Here is a 15998-nt window from a genome sequence, read left to right as displayed (position 1 = left end):
GTGCTTAGAAATTTTGGTTTAGTGATAGTTATAACCTCTCTAAATCTTTTCCTAGATGTACAGACCATTATTTTAAATATGATTTTAAATATCAGTGTTTACCTTGTTGAAGAACTATTTTTGATTGAAATTCATGTTAGAAACAGAAAGATTTCATCATGCTTTTAAATACCCAGATGTGTAATTTTTAAAAATCTTGATATTAAAAAATAACTTGGGAGAACTTGTTTTTGACAATGTTGTCAGATATTAATTACGTTAACATATTATAAATAACATACTTATTCTTCAAGAAATATTCAGGGCTTACCTGGTAGCTCAAACAGTAAAGAGTCTGCCTGCAATGCAGGAGACCTAGGGTCTATCCCTGGGTCAGGAAGATTCCCCTGGAGAAGGAAATGGCAACCCACTCCAGTATTCTTGCCTGGAAAATTGCATAGACGGAGAAGCCTAGCGGGTCTCAGTCCATGAGGTCACAAAGAATTGGACACGATTAAATGACTAACACACACATTTTAAATAACGTCTGTATTCTTCAAGAAATATCAGATGTTTTTGTGATCTTCTTAAAGAAAAATCAGAAAATACAGATAAGCAAAATTTACTATTTTTTTTACTATTTCACCTGTTTTTAAGATGCTTATCTTTTCCAATTTTGACATCTCTGAAATCAGAATGTGAAATTTAACTGCCTTTTTTAGTGGTATGTATCAGTGATGCATTTTAAATTTGATGGTCTTATTTTCAGTAAAATACAGTTATAGATTCATTGTTGTTTGGGGGTTTGTGCTGTGTGCTCAGTCATGTCCGACTCTTTGCAGTCCCACAACTGTAGCCCACCAGGCTCCCCTGTCCATGAGATTCTCCAGGCAAGAATTCTGGAGTGGGTGGCCATTTCCTTCGCCAGTTGGGGGCATCAGTTCAGTCAGTTCAGTCGCTCAGTCGTGTCCGACTTTTGCAACCCTATAAATCGCAGCATGCCAGGTCTCCCTGTCTATCAATCACCAACTCCCGGAATTTACTCAAACTCATGTCCATCAAGTCAGTGATGCCATCCAGCTATCTCATCCTCTGTTTTCCCCTTCTCTTCCTGCCCTCAATCCCTCCCACCATCAGAGTCTTTTCCAATGAGTCAACTCTTCACGTGAGGTGGCCAAAGTTTGGAGTTTCAGTTTTACCATTAGTCCTTCCCATGAATATTCAGGACTGATTTCCTTTAGGATTGACTGGTTGGATCTCCTTGCAGTCCAAGGGACTCTCAAGAGTCTTCTCCAACACCACAGTTCAAAAGCATCAATTCTTCGGCACTCAGCCTTCTTCACAGTCCAACTCTCACATCCATACATGACCACTGGAAAAACCATAGCCTTGACTAGGTGGATCTTTGTTGGCAAAGTAATGTCTCTGCTTTTGAATATGCTACCTAGGTTGGTCATAACTTTCCTTCCAAGGAGTAAGCATCTTTTAATTTCATGGCTGCAGTCACCATTTGCAGTGATTTTGGAGCCCAAGAAAATAGTCTGCCACTGTTTCCACTGTTTCCCCATCTATTTGCCATGAAGTGATGGGACCAGATGCCATGATCTTAGTTTTCTGAATGTTGAGCTTTAAGCCAACTTTTTCATTCTCCTCTTTCACATTCATCAAGAGGCTCTTTAGTTCCTCTTCACTTTCTGCCACAAGGGTGGTGTCATCTGCATAGCTGAGGTTATTGATATTTCTCCCAGCAGTCTTGATTCCAGCTTGTGCTTCTTCCAGCCCAGTGTTTCTCATGATGTACTCTGCATAGAAGTTAAATAAGCAGGGTGACAATATACAGCCTTGACGTACTCCTTTTCCTATTTGGAACCAGTCTGTTGTTCCGTGTCCAGTTCTAACTGTTGCTTCCTGACCTGCATATATGTTTCTCAAGAGGCAGGTCAGGTGGTCTGGTATTTCCACTTCTTTGAGAATTTTCCACAGTTTATTGTAATCCACACAATCAAAGGCTTTGGCATAGTCAATAAAGCAGAAGTAGATGTTTTTCTGGAACTCTCTTGCTTTTTCAATGATCCAGCAGATGTTGGCAATTTGATCTCTGGTTCCTCTGCCTTTTCTAAAACCAGCTTGAACATCTGGAAGTTCACGGTTCACATACTGCTGAAGCCTGGCTTGGAGAATTTTGAGCATTACTTTACTAGTGTGTGAGATGAGTGCACTTGTGCAGTAGTTTGAGCATTCTTTGGCATTGCCTTTCTTTGGGATTGGAATGAAAACTAACCTTTTCCAGTCCTGTGGCCACTGCTGAGTTTTCCAAATTTGCTGGCATATTGAGTGCAGCACTTTCACAGCATCGTCTTTCAGGATTTGAAATAGCTCCACTGGAATTCCATCACATCCACTAGCTTTGGTCATAGCGATGCTTCCTAAGGCCCACTTGACTTCACATTCCAGGATATCTGGCTCTAGGTGAGTGATCACACCATAGTGATTATCCAGGTCGTGAAGATCTTTTTTGTACAGTTCTTCTGTGTATTCTTGCCACCTCTTAGTATCTTCTGCTTCTGTTAGGTCCATACCATTTCTGTCCTTTATCGAGCCCATCTTTGCATGAAATGTTCCCTTGGTGTCTCTAATTTTCTTGAAGAGATCTCTAGTCTTTCCCATTCTGTTGTTTTCCTCTATTTCTTTGCATTGATCATTGAGGAAGATTTTATCTCTTCTTGCTATTCTTTGGAACTCTGCATTCAGATGCTTATATCTTTCCTTTTCTCCTTTGCTTTTTGCTTCTCTTCTTTTCACAGCTATTTGTAAGGCCTCCCCAGACAGCCGTTTTGCTTTTTCGCATTTTTTTGGGGGGGATGGTCTTGATCCGTCTCCTATACAATGTAATGAGCATCCGTCCATAGTTCATCAGGCACTGTATCAGATCTAGTCCTTTAAATCTATTTCTTACTTCCACTGTATAATCATAAGGGATTTGATTGAGGTCATACCTGAATGGTCTAGTGGTTTTCCCTACTTTCTTCAATTTAAGTCTGAATTTGGCAATAAGGGGTTCATGATCAGAGCCACAGTCAGCTCCCGGTCTTATTTTTGCTGACTGTATAGAGCTTCTCCATCTTTGGCTGCAAAGAATATAATCAGTCTGATTTCAGTGTTGACCATCTGGTGATGTCCATGTGTATTGTCTTCTCTTGTGTTGTTGGAAGAGGGTGTTTGCTATGACCAGTGTGCTCTCTTGTCAAAACTGTATTAGCCTTTGCCCTGCTTCATAGATCCTTACAGATAGAATAGCAAATCTGAGTGATAGACCTGCATCGCACAAATTGCTTGCACTTACTGGAGGAAGCATTTCCAATAGCAGAGTGCCTTTGTGGAACTGGTGTCTAAGGCATGCTGGACTCTGATTCTGCGTCTGTCCTCCTCTTCACTGCCATAGCACTCCAGTGGAAAAAGAAAAATTGATGAGTCTTGGTCCTGGCATCCATTGAGTCCCACAGAGAAAAGACTGGCAGGAGCACCTCTCTGAGGCCTTCTCACCGTCACTTCATCTCCAGTAGAAGTACACATCACTGATTAGTCACTGAGGCAGTAAATAGCTGTTATATTTGGAAAATCTTTTGATAAGAGTGACTTTTATGCCCTTGTGTAATACTTCATAGGTATATATACTAATATTTCATGTTAAGTAGTTTGTTCCACTTCCTGGGAAGTAAGTATCTCTATTTCGTGTTCCCTCCCTTCTTTTTATTATTGTATACCAGGATATAGCTGTTTCATTCAAAATAACATCAATATATAATCAGATAGCTTTTTCAAAGTTATGCTGTGTGTATCTATATATTATTTAAATGCAAAGCAAGAATCATGTCTATATGTACTTTATTTTTTTTACCAGCTATTTTATTTTTATAAAACCTGTAGTTTGGGTTTTCTTCTAACTAGAAATTTAATGATTTCTTCCATTTATATATGCATGCAGGAAATAATGAAGAATGAAATATACAGAGAAGAAATTCAAATGAAAAGCCGAGATTTTTATGAAAAAGAAAAGCTGCTTCAGGAGAGCAACAAGGAACTTCCTCCACCAGTTCAAACTCAGATCAAAGGGCACGCCTCTGCTCCGTACTTTGGAAAAGACGAACCCTCAGTGACTCCCACCAGCACTGGCAAAACCTTTCAGCCAGGATCCTGGATGCCGCAAGACGACAAGCGCCACAGTCAATGAGTGTTCTGTGGTAAAGCTTTATATGTATGTGACTATTTTAACAAATAAAAGTAAAAAGTTACTTTGTGCTTTCCATCTCTACTCTAGTTCTCTTTGCCGTTAAGCTTAAGATCTTGTTTTCACTGTTGTGTAAGTGTGAGATTATCAACCATCAAAACCTAACTCCTTGTAGGCTTAAATCCTTCACTTGGCTTATTCAGTCATCATTCTGTTTATGAATTTGCTTAGTTTTTTTCCTCTTTTATTTGTTTCCATATATCTTGGTAGAAATGGTAAGGGTAAATAAATACTGAGCTCAGAAGACTGCTATTTCTATAGATTCTAAAGGATTCTAAAGGACTATAATTTCTATAGATTCTAAAGGATTCTAAAGGACAGTAAGATTCTAAAGGACTAATCAAAAACATGAACTTGGATGAGGCATGTGGAGGCCAAGAAAATTTACTTGATAAATGAAAAAAAAAAAAAAACTATCTTGATGAGTAGATGGGACAAAAGCTAGTTTATGGTGGGATTGAGGTTGGAGTTTTAAAGAAAGGTATTCGGACCAGTAGAAGTAAAGAATCTATCACAATAGTTTGAAAGGACAGTAAACAAACAAATGCTACAGTAATAGTTTAGTTCTGTAAGATTAAAAATTACTTTGAAGAAATAGAAAATAGAGCAGAGTTCTCAGAAAGTGATTCCACTGTTACTCAAGATTACAGTGATTTGTATATTGAAAAGTATAGACACATGATAACATTAAAACAGATTATATACAAAAGTGTTTTAGAAAGGTCATACACTTTCTGAAGTGCGCAACCAAGTTTCTGTTGTTAATAGTTATAATTCTTTTTTTTTCCATTTATGGTTTGCTTTCTCAAACTTTGAACTTTTTATTTTGTATTGAGGTATAGCTGATTATCAGTGTTATGGTAGTTTCAGGTGAACAACAAAGCGAGTCAGCCATAAAATGTATCCATTTTCTCCCTAACCCCTCTCCCAGTTCTAATTCTAACATGGTTCTAATAGTTCTAATTCTAATATAGAGATCCTCTAACAGTGTTTGCCATTGTAACAACTACTCAGTAAACATGGACTGAAGAAAAGACTCAGATCTTAATGCTCTGAATAATATAAGAAAATCCCTGGTTAAGTGTTTAATAATGAATTCCTAAAAACACATAGGTTGAGAGTTTTACTTAATAGAAGGTTAAAATGTTTAATTGCTTAAGAAATAAACTACAGAAACATTTATAAAATGTTATACTAAAACAAGTAATCAAATGTAATCACCGTAATACTTAAGGAATGACCAAAAAAGCCCTCAGGTAATATTAACACTTAAGCAGTCCTGTTACTATCAGGTTAATTATTCTGTCTGTTTACATTATTATAAAGTAGTAGTACATTTTACCAACGTTAGGCAAAAAAGGAACTAGCTCCTAGGCAATATAAAGACATAAAATTTGTTGTGGAATTGACTGTAAAGTAACATGTCCTTGAATCCTTAATTACAGGAAAAATTATAAATTCGAACATGATAGAATAGAATGCTTCTACTACCGAATTCCTGCCAGCTCATTGATTGTACTCTGTGTGCATCTTTTGCAGATGTTTGCCGTGTAGGCTGTTCTGTGCATACGTGTGTGCTCACTCAGTCCAGTCCTAGTCTTTGCAGCCATATGGACTGTAGCCCATCAGGCTCCTCTGTCCATGGAATTCTCCAGGCAAGAATACTGGAGTGAGAGTTTAGAAGTATCTTAATATATATGACAGAATTTACATTAATTTTAATTTGTATAGTTTTCATTTTAAAATATCTGTTTTACAAAAAAAAATCTTAGCCAGTAGTTAACAGTAAGATGATACTGGCCCACTCATTAAAGTATGCACTTTCAAAGTGATTTTGAGAGGTAAGAATAAAGTTTGTAGTAATCCATCCACATTACTTCCCTCTAGACTAACATTTTTAGGATGACTGGTTATACTGTTAGGTGTTATCAGAACAGGGTTCTGAGAACATTTCAGTTCAGTTCAGTTCAGTCGCTCAGTCGTGTCCGACTCTTTGCGACCCCATGAATTGCAGCACGCCAGGCCTCCCTGTCCATCACCATCTCCCGGAGTTCACTCATGTCCATCAAGTCAGTGATGCCATCCAGCCATCTCATCCTCTGTCGTCCCCTTCTCCTCCTGCCCCCAGTCCCTCCCAGGATCAGAGCCTTTTCCAATGAGTCAACTCGTCGCATGAGCTGGCCAAAGTACTGGAGTTTCAGTTTTAGCATCATTCCTTCCAAAGAAATCCCAGGGCTGATCTCCTTCAGAATGGACTGGTTGGATCTCCTTGCAGTCCAAGGGACTCTCAAGAGTCTTCTCCAACACCACAGTTCAAAAGCATCAATTCTTCAGTGCTCAGCTTTCTTCACAGTCCAACTCTCACATCCATACATGACCACAGGAAAAATCATAGCCTTGACTAGTCCTACATAAAAATGAGACTATAAGCTTGACCTAAATTAAGACTGCCTTTCTAAATAATCTTGTTTTTATACAAGGCTTCTAGGCCAGACACATGCACAGCAGAATCAAAGTTTTACATAAAATATTTACTTGTCTACCGTATTTCATATTTTAAAGTTATATTTGGAGTATTTGCAAGTTTTCTAATGAAAATGTTTTTCATCATCTCTTCCAGACAGACTCCAAACCCATGCAGTTTTAATTTCAGAAGTTAAAATGTTCATTTTAAAATAGTATCATATTTACCTTAACTACTCTCAGGTAAATCCTTCCTGACTTCCTGTGCCTCTGCTATACATGCATATAGCATTTTTCTCCCCAAAGTCCTTATTATACAAATTGTTCAAGTATGCATGTAAAGCTTGTTGGGTATAACCATTTAAGTCTAGCCTGTTAGATATCTGTAATTAAAAAAAATTTTTTTAAATGGAGGAAATAATTTTCCCACTGTTATCCTTTTTCATTCCTATGTTTACAAACAGATCTGTCATTTACTTTCATCAGCCTTGATTCAATACCATCATATTGATTTTTTTTAATGCTATCTCATTAAGCACACTATTTAAAATGTAACCTGAATTCACTTAGACTAGGCTTTTTCAAACTGTTTATGTTCTTTGAGGAAGGGTGGAAAAGAGGGGAGCAAAGTCTATGATAATCAAAGTAACCTAAAAGACTCCAAGAAATCATGCAGAAATGAATTGCTTTACCCTGTTTCCCAAACTTTTGGTATTTGAACACAGAACCCCTTTTAATATGTTTGAGAAATACAGAATTTGTTCTTATACGTTTATTACAGATATGAAGCACATCAAAGTGAGCCCATACTCAGTTGCAAACAAAAAAACAATCATTCCTAAATAGGAATCACACTTCCTCTAACTTAAAACCAGATGAGGTATAAAGGGCCCCTAAGGATAGGTGAGAAGCTGTTTGTTATAGTGGACCTCAGCATTGGGTTTCCAGCTCACTGCATCAGAAGCTTATTTTCTTTTGCTCACTGTGATGTCAGGAAATAAGTTTAAAATGCCCTTGTGTATCTGATACAATAACACCATACTGAAGTTTACCACAGGACACTATGAGTCAAATTCTGATGCACAAACTTCTGGGGAGGGAAGCAGTATAATGTTTGTTACAGGCAGTCTGTTTTTCCTTCAAAACCAGCCATAAAAGGTCATTGATTATACTACTTCTAAGAACTTCAGAAACAACATAATAGGTTGGTAGTTTTTAAAAGTATTCTGGGTAACAGTAAATGGGATTCAACTGTAATAGTATAACAACAGACTGACTTTTCTGAAGAATATCAAACCTCACAATAATTATCAAACCCCGTAATAATTAAGTCCCCAACTTAATTTTTCAGCTTTATGATACTGAACAGAAACTGCTGAAGTTTGATCTTTTCTCAGACTAGTGGTATACACTAGGACACTCTTGATGCTGAGCAGTGGCATGGAGCCACAGCTGCCAGTCACGCAATCGCCAGTAAACAACTGATACCCACACTCATCCTGTTCCCACACAACCATCCTGTTGTTGACTTTCAGTACATTATTCAGTAAATTTTCAATCTGTAATGGGTTTATCAAGATGTAATACATCCCTACCCCCTGCAATACACACAACATATAGACACAAATACTGTAAAACCTTGTTGATCTCAAATGTGTAAACTGGCTCCATAAACGCTGGGAAAGCTGAAGAAACAACAGCCTATGTCAAAGAAATACAAAATTGTATTAAGACCAACAGGAACCATGGAAAAGCCCATTTTAGTTAAATACCTTTTAACTGTCAAAATGAACAATGAAACCATAGGTTTAGTAGATAACTAAAAATTTTAATTTCAATAATATAAAAAGCACATCCTAGATCACCTGAATAACTAATTTGTAATTAAACACAATTATTTCAGTGCCTAGAGTTGCAGTGTGTTGCTTGCACTGGCATCAAGAAGAAACTGACAACCTAAAATAATACTAATTATTGTTTAAACCAGTCCATAAATATTCTCAGAGGTCCTTAGGCTCTCATATTGGAGAAACACTGCTCTCAACTTTTACAAGTACAGTTGACCCTTGAAGAACATGGGTCCAAACTGTGTGGGGTCACTTATACAGATTTCTTTCAATAGTACTATAATACTGCATGATCCAGGGTCGGTTGAATCCATGGATGAGGAACTGCAGATACAGAGAATCTGCACATAGGAACAGTGTACAGTGAGGATCCACTGTAAGTTATTTTCAACTGTGAGGGAGGGCAAATGTTCCTAACCCTGCGCTGTTCGAGGGTCAGCTGAATGCTTATCTACAAATGAAATTCATAACCCTTTGAAAGGTTTAACTTCTATAATGTATCTAACCTGAGTTATTATCCCTTCTCCCCAAAAAAAGCTCAGGACCTCTTTATAAAAAAGTATCAAATTTATTTCAATATCTAGTTTCATTTTTAAATTAAAGCTATTGGACAATTTTTTGCAATTTAAAATTCATTATTAGAGGTGAGGAAAACATTAATAAGCTATTAATTACTGAAAACAAAATTATCAACCATGCATTTAAAAAAGCCATGTTAAAGAGTAAAAAGTTCCAATTATACTATTTAACTGAAGGAAATACCCTTTACCTCTTTATTTCTAACAGTCTCATTTTGACACAATTTATACCTTTTTCACCCAATTAATACAATGCAAACAAAATTTTTCCAAATATTAAGACTTTCTTTACCATTTATGATACATGACATAACTGTAACTCTTTAAAAGTTCCTTAAAAGAAAGCTGAAATTTTAATTTTCACCGTGAACCTGTCTGATCAAAAAGTAAAGGACATCACCACCACATGAATTAAAACAAAGAATGCAATAAAAAACAAAAGTGGTATCTATATAATCAGCAAATTATCTGATGAGACATGTTAACTACTTCACATTTCTACTTAGCACAAATGACAATAAACTGGTTCCAAGGTTTGGCGTTTTTACTCTTAAGCTTTAAATCATAGTGTTACTCTACTCAAGTCATCTCTAAGAAAATGGCAGTGCTCATTAAGTACAAAAATGATTATATCCAGTAGGTGGTATTCTACATAGTCAAAATAATATGAAAATTCTTTATAAAATTAGATTTTTAAAAATGCAGACTATCTGGTAATTACCAGTATCTCAAAAGCTAAAATAAGAAAAATACAGAAAATAAAGAAGTACTCATTGAATAATATTAGTTTGCTCTGAGGAAACCAGAAATGATTCTATTTCAAGAAATAAGTAATAATGATAAAGAGATGTAATTAATACACCATATATCTTTTAAGCCAAACCACGCTCTTCTGCTCAGAACAACTGTTGATTTTTACATTCTTAATCTTTGTCCAGAACAGGACTACATTTTAAGCCATTTTTGAACAGAGTTCATAATCTAAAGCCACTTTTCTTCACAGGATGTTTTCATTTTAGTATTCATACATAAGCTGCAAAAAGGCAAATGAAAGTCAGTTATAAGAGTCTGTAGCATAATAAATGCCAATTTACAGTAACTGTCAAGAGACTTCTATACCGAAGCCGAAAAGTTGCTACAGTACAGGTGAGAACTGACATGATTCTTCCATAGACTCAGACTTCATTTAGTAATGCTGTCATAAGATCCAAAAAGAAACCTTAATGGGTCCTTTCAAAGATGCACAATTTTCCGAACAATTTTCCTCTGGACGCACAGCCTGTTCATTCCTTCAATCCTTTTTCAGTCGTTTAGCTTTTGCAATATTTTCTTGACGTTTTTGTTTCTTCTTTTGCTCCTTTTCCCTGGCCTCAATCATCTTGGCCAATTTCCAAGACAGCACAGCACTTGCTAGAAACAATGGAGTCAGAGCCAAAATAACTGTTGTAAGGAAGCCATATGGATCCTTCGCAGCCCATTCCACAACGTACTCAGCCCAAGCCTTTAAATCAAACATGTTCGTGGAGGCCTTAGGAAAAGGGTGGGAAGGGGGGTAAAGACGAGAAAAAAGATTATGTGGTTAATCAAATTTTGAAAAGGTTACGCCAAACAGTTAAATCAGAATTCTGTTATCACTCAATAGTTTTTTTATTTGGTTTTAAAAAGTACTAATTAGTACTATTTTAATAAGGACTAATATTTCCAATAAGAAAAAATAATTCACTTAAAACAACCAGAAGAGTAGTACTTAGATGTGAAGATACAGAAGAGGAAAAAAAAAGTATGTGAAATCTGCTATAAGGACTATGCATTCTCACATGCCTCCTACACTCAAGATAAACTTTAGCAGCAGAGTTTTATAAGAATCTTAAGTTTTATGTGCTTATTCCAGGGAACAGCTGAATCCCATATGTCATTTTCTGACACAGCCTTATTAAGTTCTAATTAACAAAAGCGGTGGTTCAGTCAGTAAAGAATCTGCCTGCAATGTAGGAGACATGGGTTTGATCCCTGGGTCAGGAAGATCCACTGGAGAAGGAAATAGCAACCCACTCCAGTATTCATGCCTGGAGAATCCAATGGACGGAGGAGCCTGGTGGGCTACTGTCCATGAGGTTGCAAAATGAAGAAGTGACGTGAAGTCGCTCAGTCGTGTCTGACTCTTTGCGACCCCATGGACTGTAGCCTACCAGGCTCCTCCCTCCATGGGATTCTCCAGGCAAGAGTACTGGAGTGGGTTGCCATTTCCTTCTCCAGGGGATCTTCCCGAACCAGGGATCGAATCCAGGTCTCCCACATTCCAGGCAGACACTTTAACCTCTGAACCACCAGGGCAAAAGTACAGTCATCAAATCTGGTGTCTGAAAGTCAGGAGTATGTGAAATGCCTGGAGAAAGGGACATAATGGATGGCTGTTTCCGAAATGAAACAAGAAGGTAAGGGAACCATGATATTATCCATTCATATGCAAAGAGAGAAAAGCAAAAGATGACATGCAATTTTATGCCCTCCTTCAGCTTTGAGGACATAATATAGTAAATGAGAACAAACTTAACAGATGAGAAAATTAACCATTACACGTCCCATGCCTTTTGTTCCATTGTGAGTTAGTAAAGAAGGGCCATCTTGCAAATCAGGATGTTGTGGATTTGAGTGATATCATCTATTTTGCCCCCAGAGACTTTTCAACCTTTCATGTTTGTGTCAATCTCCATTCAAAGTAGAGAATTAGAATAGCTGGGATTTAAAAAGTCATGTACCTTATGCTTGAGTAGTGATCTCTAATTTTGTCCTGGGATTATCAGCCAGTCACAATTTCAGATGACGGTTGGTTGGCTGTCGTCTTCTTTAACTCTACCAAAACACTTCTGAGAGAAGGCTTAAATTCTATATACTGGCTGGGTTGAAAAGAATAGACAAAAGAAAAACCGTAAAGTCACAACCTTAAGGAATAAATTATAATACAATTTTAAATGTTAAAACTGTAAATTCTCTATATGCAACCTATAAATAACATGTTAAGTTGCCTGGCATATTAAATACATTCAGTATCTATTTCTTTCTAATCTTAAGGCATAATTACACAACCAAAATGCCCTGGAAAAAGCTCCTAATTACTGGGGATCAAATATTTTACTCAGTTACTTATTTCAACAATAAATTTAGAAAGCTCACTCATAAAAAGCTAACTGACCTGTTGCAGCATATCCATTCCTAGTTCTTGAACTTTTTATATTTTTACAGGGTTAGGTTTGTTTCGAGTTAGTAAGGGAGGGCCTTACTAATTTCAAAATCAAACAAGGCTTTACTCTTAAAAAGGTTTTTTAGTCTCTATGTAATTTGTGCCCTTTACAGAAAAATCAGAGATAAGCAAAACAAAGTATGTCACTCACAATTCCATTACCTAAACAAAACTACCATGCTTGGTTTTTAATTATATCCTATCACAATTCCTTCATATTTTTACCTTAAGACATAAAGTTCCTAGCCTTCCCCCAACCCCAATTCGTACGCCCCCACCCACACAGTGAAGACTAGACACTACAGATTCCCATCTGTTTTTTCAGCTTCTCCAGCCCAGTAATGAATTAACTAATTCAGAGACCTGCAAAAGAACTTTGCAATAAAGAGGAAGGGGGAAGTGAAGGACCTAGTTATGGCAGAGTTTTAGACATTAATACAGAGAAAGGAGTTACCATCCACCAGATACACACCTCTCGTCCACCTCAATTTCGGACCCCAGGTGCAAGCGCCCTCCACACTTGAAGGAATAAATATCCTTCTTCTTCCTTCCGAAAAGGATCCACCGGGCATGATATTCGGATCAGACCCGCACGGCGCCTGAAGCGGAGGGCACTTCACAGCCACCCGCACTTCCCTTTCCTCGCGTTTTCCCCTCGCTCACCCTTCCTCGCCCTAGCCGGTGGCCCGCCTGTGGGGCCACGCTTCCCCGACCCTCCGCCTCGGCGAGCGCGGGCCCGGCGGGGCTCGAACAGCCGGCGGTCCCCGGGAATCAGGGGTCGTCCCCGCCACCCCCTGGGCCGCTGGCGCCGCAGCCACCTCCGCTGAGCACCGGGGCAAGAGCGCGGCAGCGACCCCCAGCCGCCTCCCCTTCACCTCGCCGGGGACGATGGGTCCGGACCCCAACCCGCGACTCACCTCCAGGCCGGAAGCAGGCAGGCGGAAGCCGCGACTCTCCCAACCCCCCCACAGGCCGGCCCTCGCCCGGATCCGGCCTGAGGAAGTCGCGGGGCCAGTTTCCGGCTGCGCCATTGCTGTGTGGGTCCCGGGAAAGCGGGGAGGGTGGGGCGGCTCCTGGGTTTCCGGGGAGAGGCAGGTGAGGCCGCTCGAGGTGAACGGCGGCGCCCGGCTGGTGTCTGGCCCGAAGCCCGAGGCCCGCGCCTCCTGCCTGAGGCGCGGGTGAGCTCCGGTCTCTGGGAGCCGGTCTGGAAGCGCTGAGGACCCCCTACCTTTGCCCCCGAGGTCATCAGAACTGCCGCTCCCCTGCGGGAGCCTGGCCAAGGGTGGAGGGCCCTGGTGGGTGAGGTCCGTGACCCCCGGAGACCCCGACCAAGGAACGGCGGCCAAGAAAGGAGTTGGTCCCCACAAACCGCCCAGAGTCAAGGTGAAGGTCACACCCAGCGACTCCTGAAGGATTCTAGCGAGTTCCTCTGGTTCACATCCACTCTTTGACCCTCTCCTCTTCTGGCTGGACGATAGTTAGAGCCTCACGTCGAGGAGACCAAGCGCAGCAGGACCGTGGTGGAGCCACTGAACGTTGTTTCTAAGGGGAAATGCAGCCATGCTGCGTGAAGAAGTTTTTGCTGTTTTCAATTTAAGAACCTCTTCACAAAAGAATGATCGATATTTGCCCAAAGTAAACTTGAAAAATAACTAAACTGTGTGGGCATAGAGTTCCCACAGAGGTACTTGTTCTTTCAGTGCACAAATAAAGAGATTCAAAGCAGAAAGAGTGAGTTCTTATTGTCTTCTAATCTACAGGAACTGAGAGATTAACTCGGGTTTGCTTGGTGATCAAGTTTTGTGATCTCTTGCACTGAACTGCTCTGTTTGACTACCTCTTCAAATGTTGCAAGACCTCTTCACTGGTGTGTGCCAAATAAAGCAGGTTTTTATTCTTGAAAGACTATAGAATGTTCTCTTTGAGGAGCAGGCTGTGACATGTATAACTAGTTTAGGGATAACAACAGTAACCATTATTTACCAGGGAACAGACTTTTGGCAAATAATCTAATGATCTAAAATACTGTTTGTTGGGCATATGTTAATGTTTGTATGTTGTATTAGTAGCAGTTGTTTTCTTACTCATTCTTGTTTGAAAACTTGGATGATGGTTTCAAAGCTTGTGCTGCTTGGACCTAGCCTGTACCTGTAGTAGCCAGAAAAAGCAGACTCAGCCATTGGATTGTGTGTACAGAAAACTTGACTTGCTGGCAGTAAGACTTTGTGGGGTTTTTTGTGTGTTTTTTTTAACTTGCCCAAATAGTAATTCCAGGAGAGGGTCAGAATTTATTTTAACATCCTTCACTCCAGAGACCAGTATGTGTATGTGTTATTGTAATCATGGTTAGACAGTTTTCCGGATGACTGCGTCCCCAATAATTCGCTCTGCTGTGTCCCTTGTGAAATGCATGGGAGTGGATGGAAAGGCACCTAAGAAGGAAGCGTCTGTAGCTCCTTGGCGCTAGTGTAAATCAGGCTTTCACTGTCTAATATTACTGGTCTCCTTTCCAGTTCCAGGAATGGCTACAAGCCCAGAAATAGCGTAGAAGTTGCCACAGCTAAGCTCCCTGCTGCTGCCTGACTTGCCTTCATGAAAGGTGGTGTCAAGATTGGTTCAGACGGTGCAGGCTACTTCCTAGAGTCAGGAGTTTTAGCCTGTGAGTTGTGATTCACAGGCCTTGTCTGGTGATTTGATACTCTGAAAAAGTTTCCTCTTTTGTATGTGGAAAGCTGTTAGGTTATCTCTGGGGTTCTTTCAGCTTGAAAATTCTATTGATTAAACTTGATTTGGCCATTTTTCTTACTTCAGCTTCATAAGCAGCAGCAGAATAAGGAATTTAAGGGAAACATCATGGCCAATTTTCATAAGGGCTTGTTCTTTATTTAAAACATTCTTGATTGAGTGTTCTCTCAGATGTCTTTCAGAATTTACTTAGAATAACATGGAAATAAAGTCTGCTTGTATTTTTATTTAAGAAATAAAATCTTAGCCATTCATGTAGCTTTAACCGAAATAACTAAAGCTTACACTTTAATTAATGAGGATTGTCTTTGAATAAAAATAATTACTTTGTAGCATATCACATCATATCCATACCAGTTACTCTGTTGCAATGATAGTTTGAAAATGGAGCCTTCCAAATTTTTAAGTTTTTTATTCTTAATAATTATTAAGTAAGAACTCGTCTTTCATTAGTTCTGTTTAAGTCTTTCTCTCTTAGGTGGTACATTTCACCCTGACTCATGTCAAAATTGTGAATGACTGAAACCTCCATAAGATTCTATTATAATAATCTAGACTTGATTAAAGATTTTAAGAGTTTTCTTACCTGCTTAACAATTTGTGTTTTGGCTTTGGTAAAACTGGTTTCTTCCCTAAGTTTATGAGTTTTTCCTAACCATTAAGACACAATGCAGATAGATTTTCTTGTTAGGCACATTTATGTAACTACAAAGGTCATAGGTTTTAGTGATATTTGGGAGATTATACTGCAGAATTGTAATGTTTTAAGGCTATTTGTTGACTGCTGTGTTCCAGGTACTAGGCTAGCTGCTTCGCGTCTCATCACTATTGCTGAGACTAAACTCTGCAGGATGGTA

The 15998-nt window shown here is 39.0% G+C and overlaps 1 protein-coding gene across 1 annotated transcript in view; it reads left to right on the top strand.

The window, feature by feature from the left end:
* Nucleotides 1–4260, top strand: part of NDUFAF2 (NADH:ubiquinone oxidoreductase complex assembly factor 2) — a 174763-nt gene extending 170503 nt beyond the window's left edge. Inside the window, exon 4 of the mRNA XM_052658972.1 lies at nt 3965–4260. Coding sequence (XP_052514932.1) covers nt 3965–4210 — 246 coding nt within the window. The 3' untranslated portion in view covers nt 4211–4260. The remainder of the gene's footprint in view (nt 1–3964) is intronic.
* Nucleotides 4261–15998: the final 11738 nt, after the last annotated feature.

The sequence above is a fragment of the Budorcas taxicolor genome, chromosome 20 (genome assembly GCF_023091745.1).
Source record: "Budorcas taxicolor isolate Tak-1 chromosome 20, Takin1.1, whole genome shotgun sequence".
NCBI classification, from domain to species: Eukaryota; Metazoa; Chordata; class Mammalia; order Artiodactyla; family Bovidae; genus Budorcas; species Budorcas taxicolor.
The sequence above is the reverse complement of the archived record's forward strand: the minus strand, read 5'-3'. Positions and strand labels throughout refer to the sequence as shown.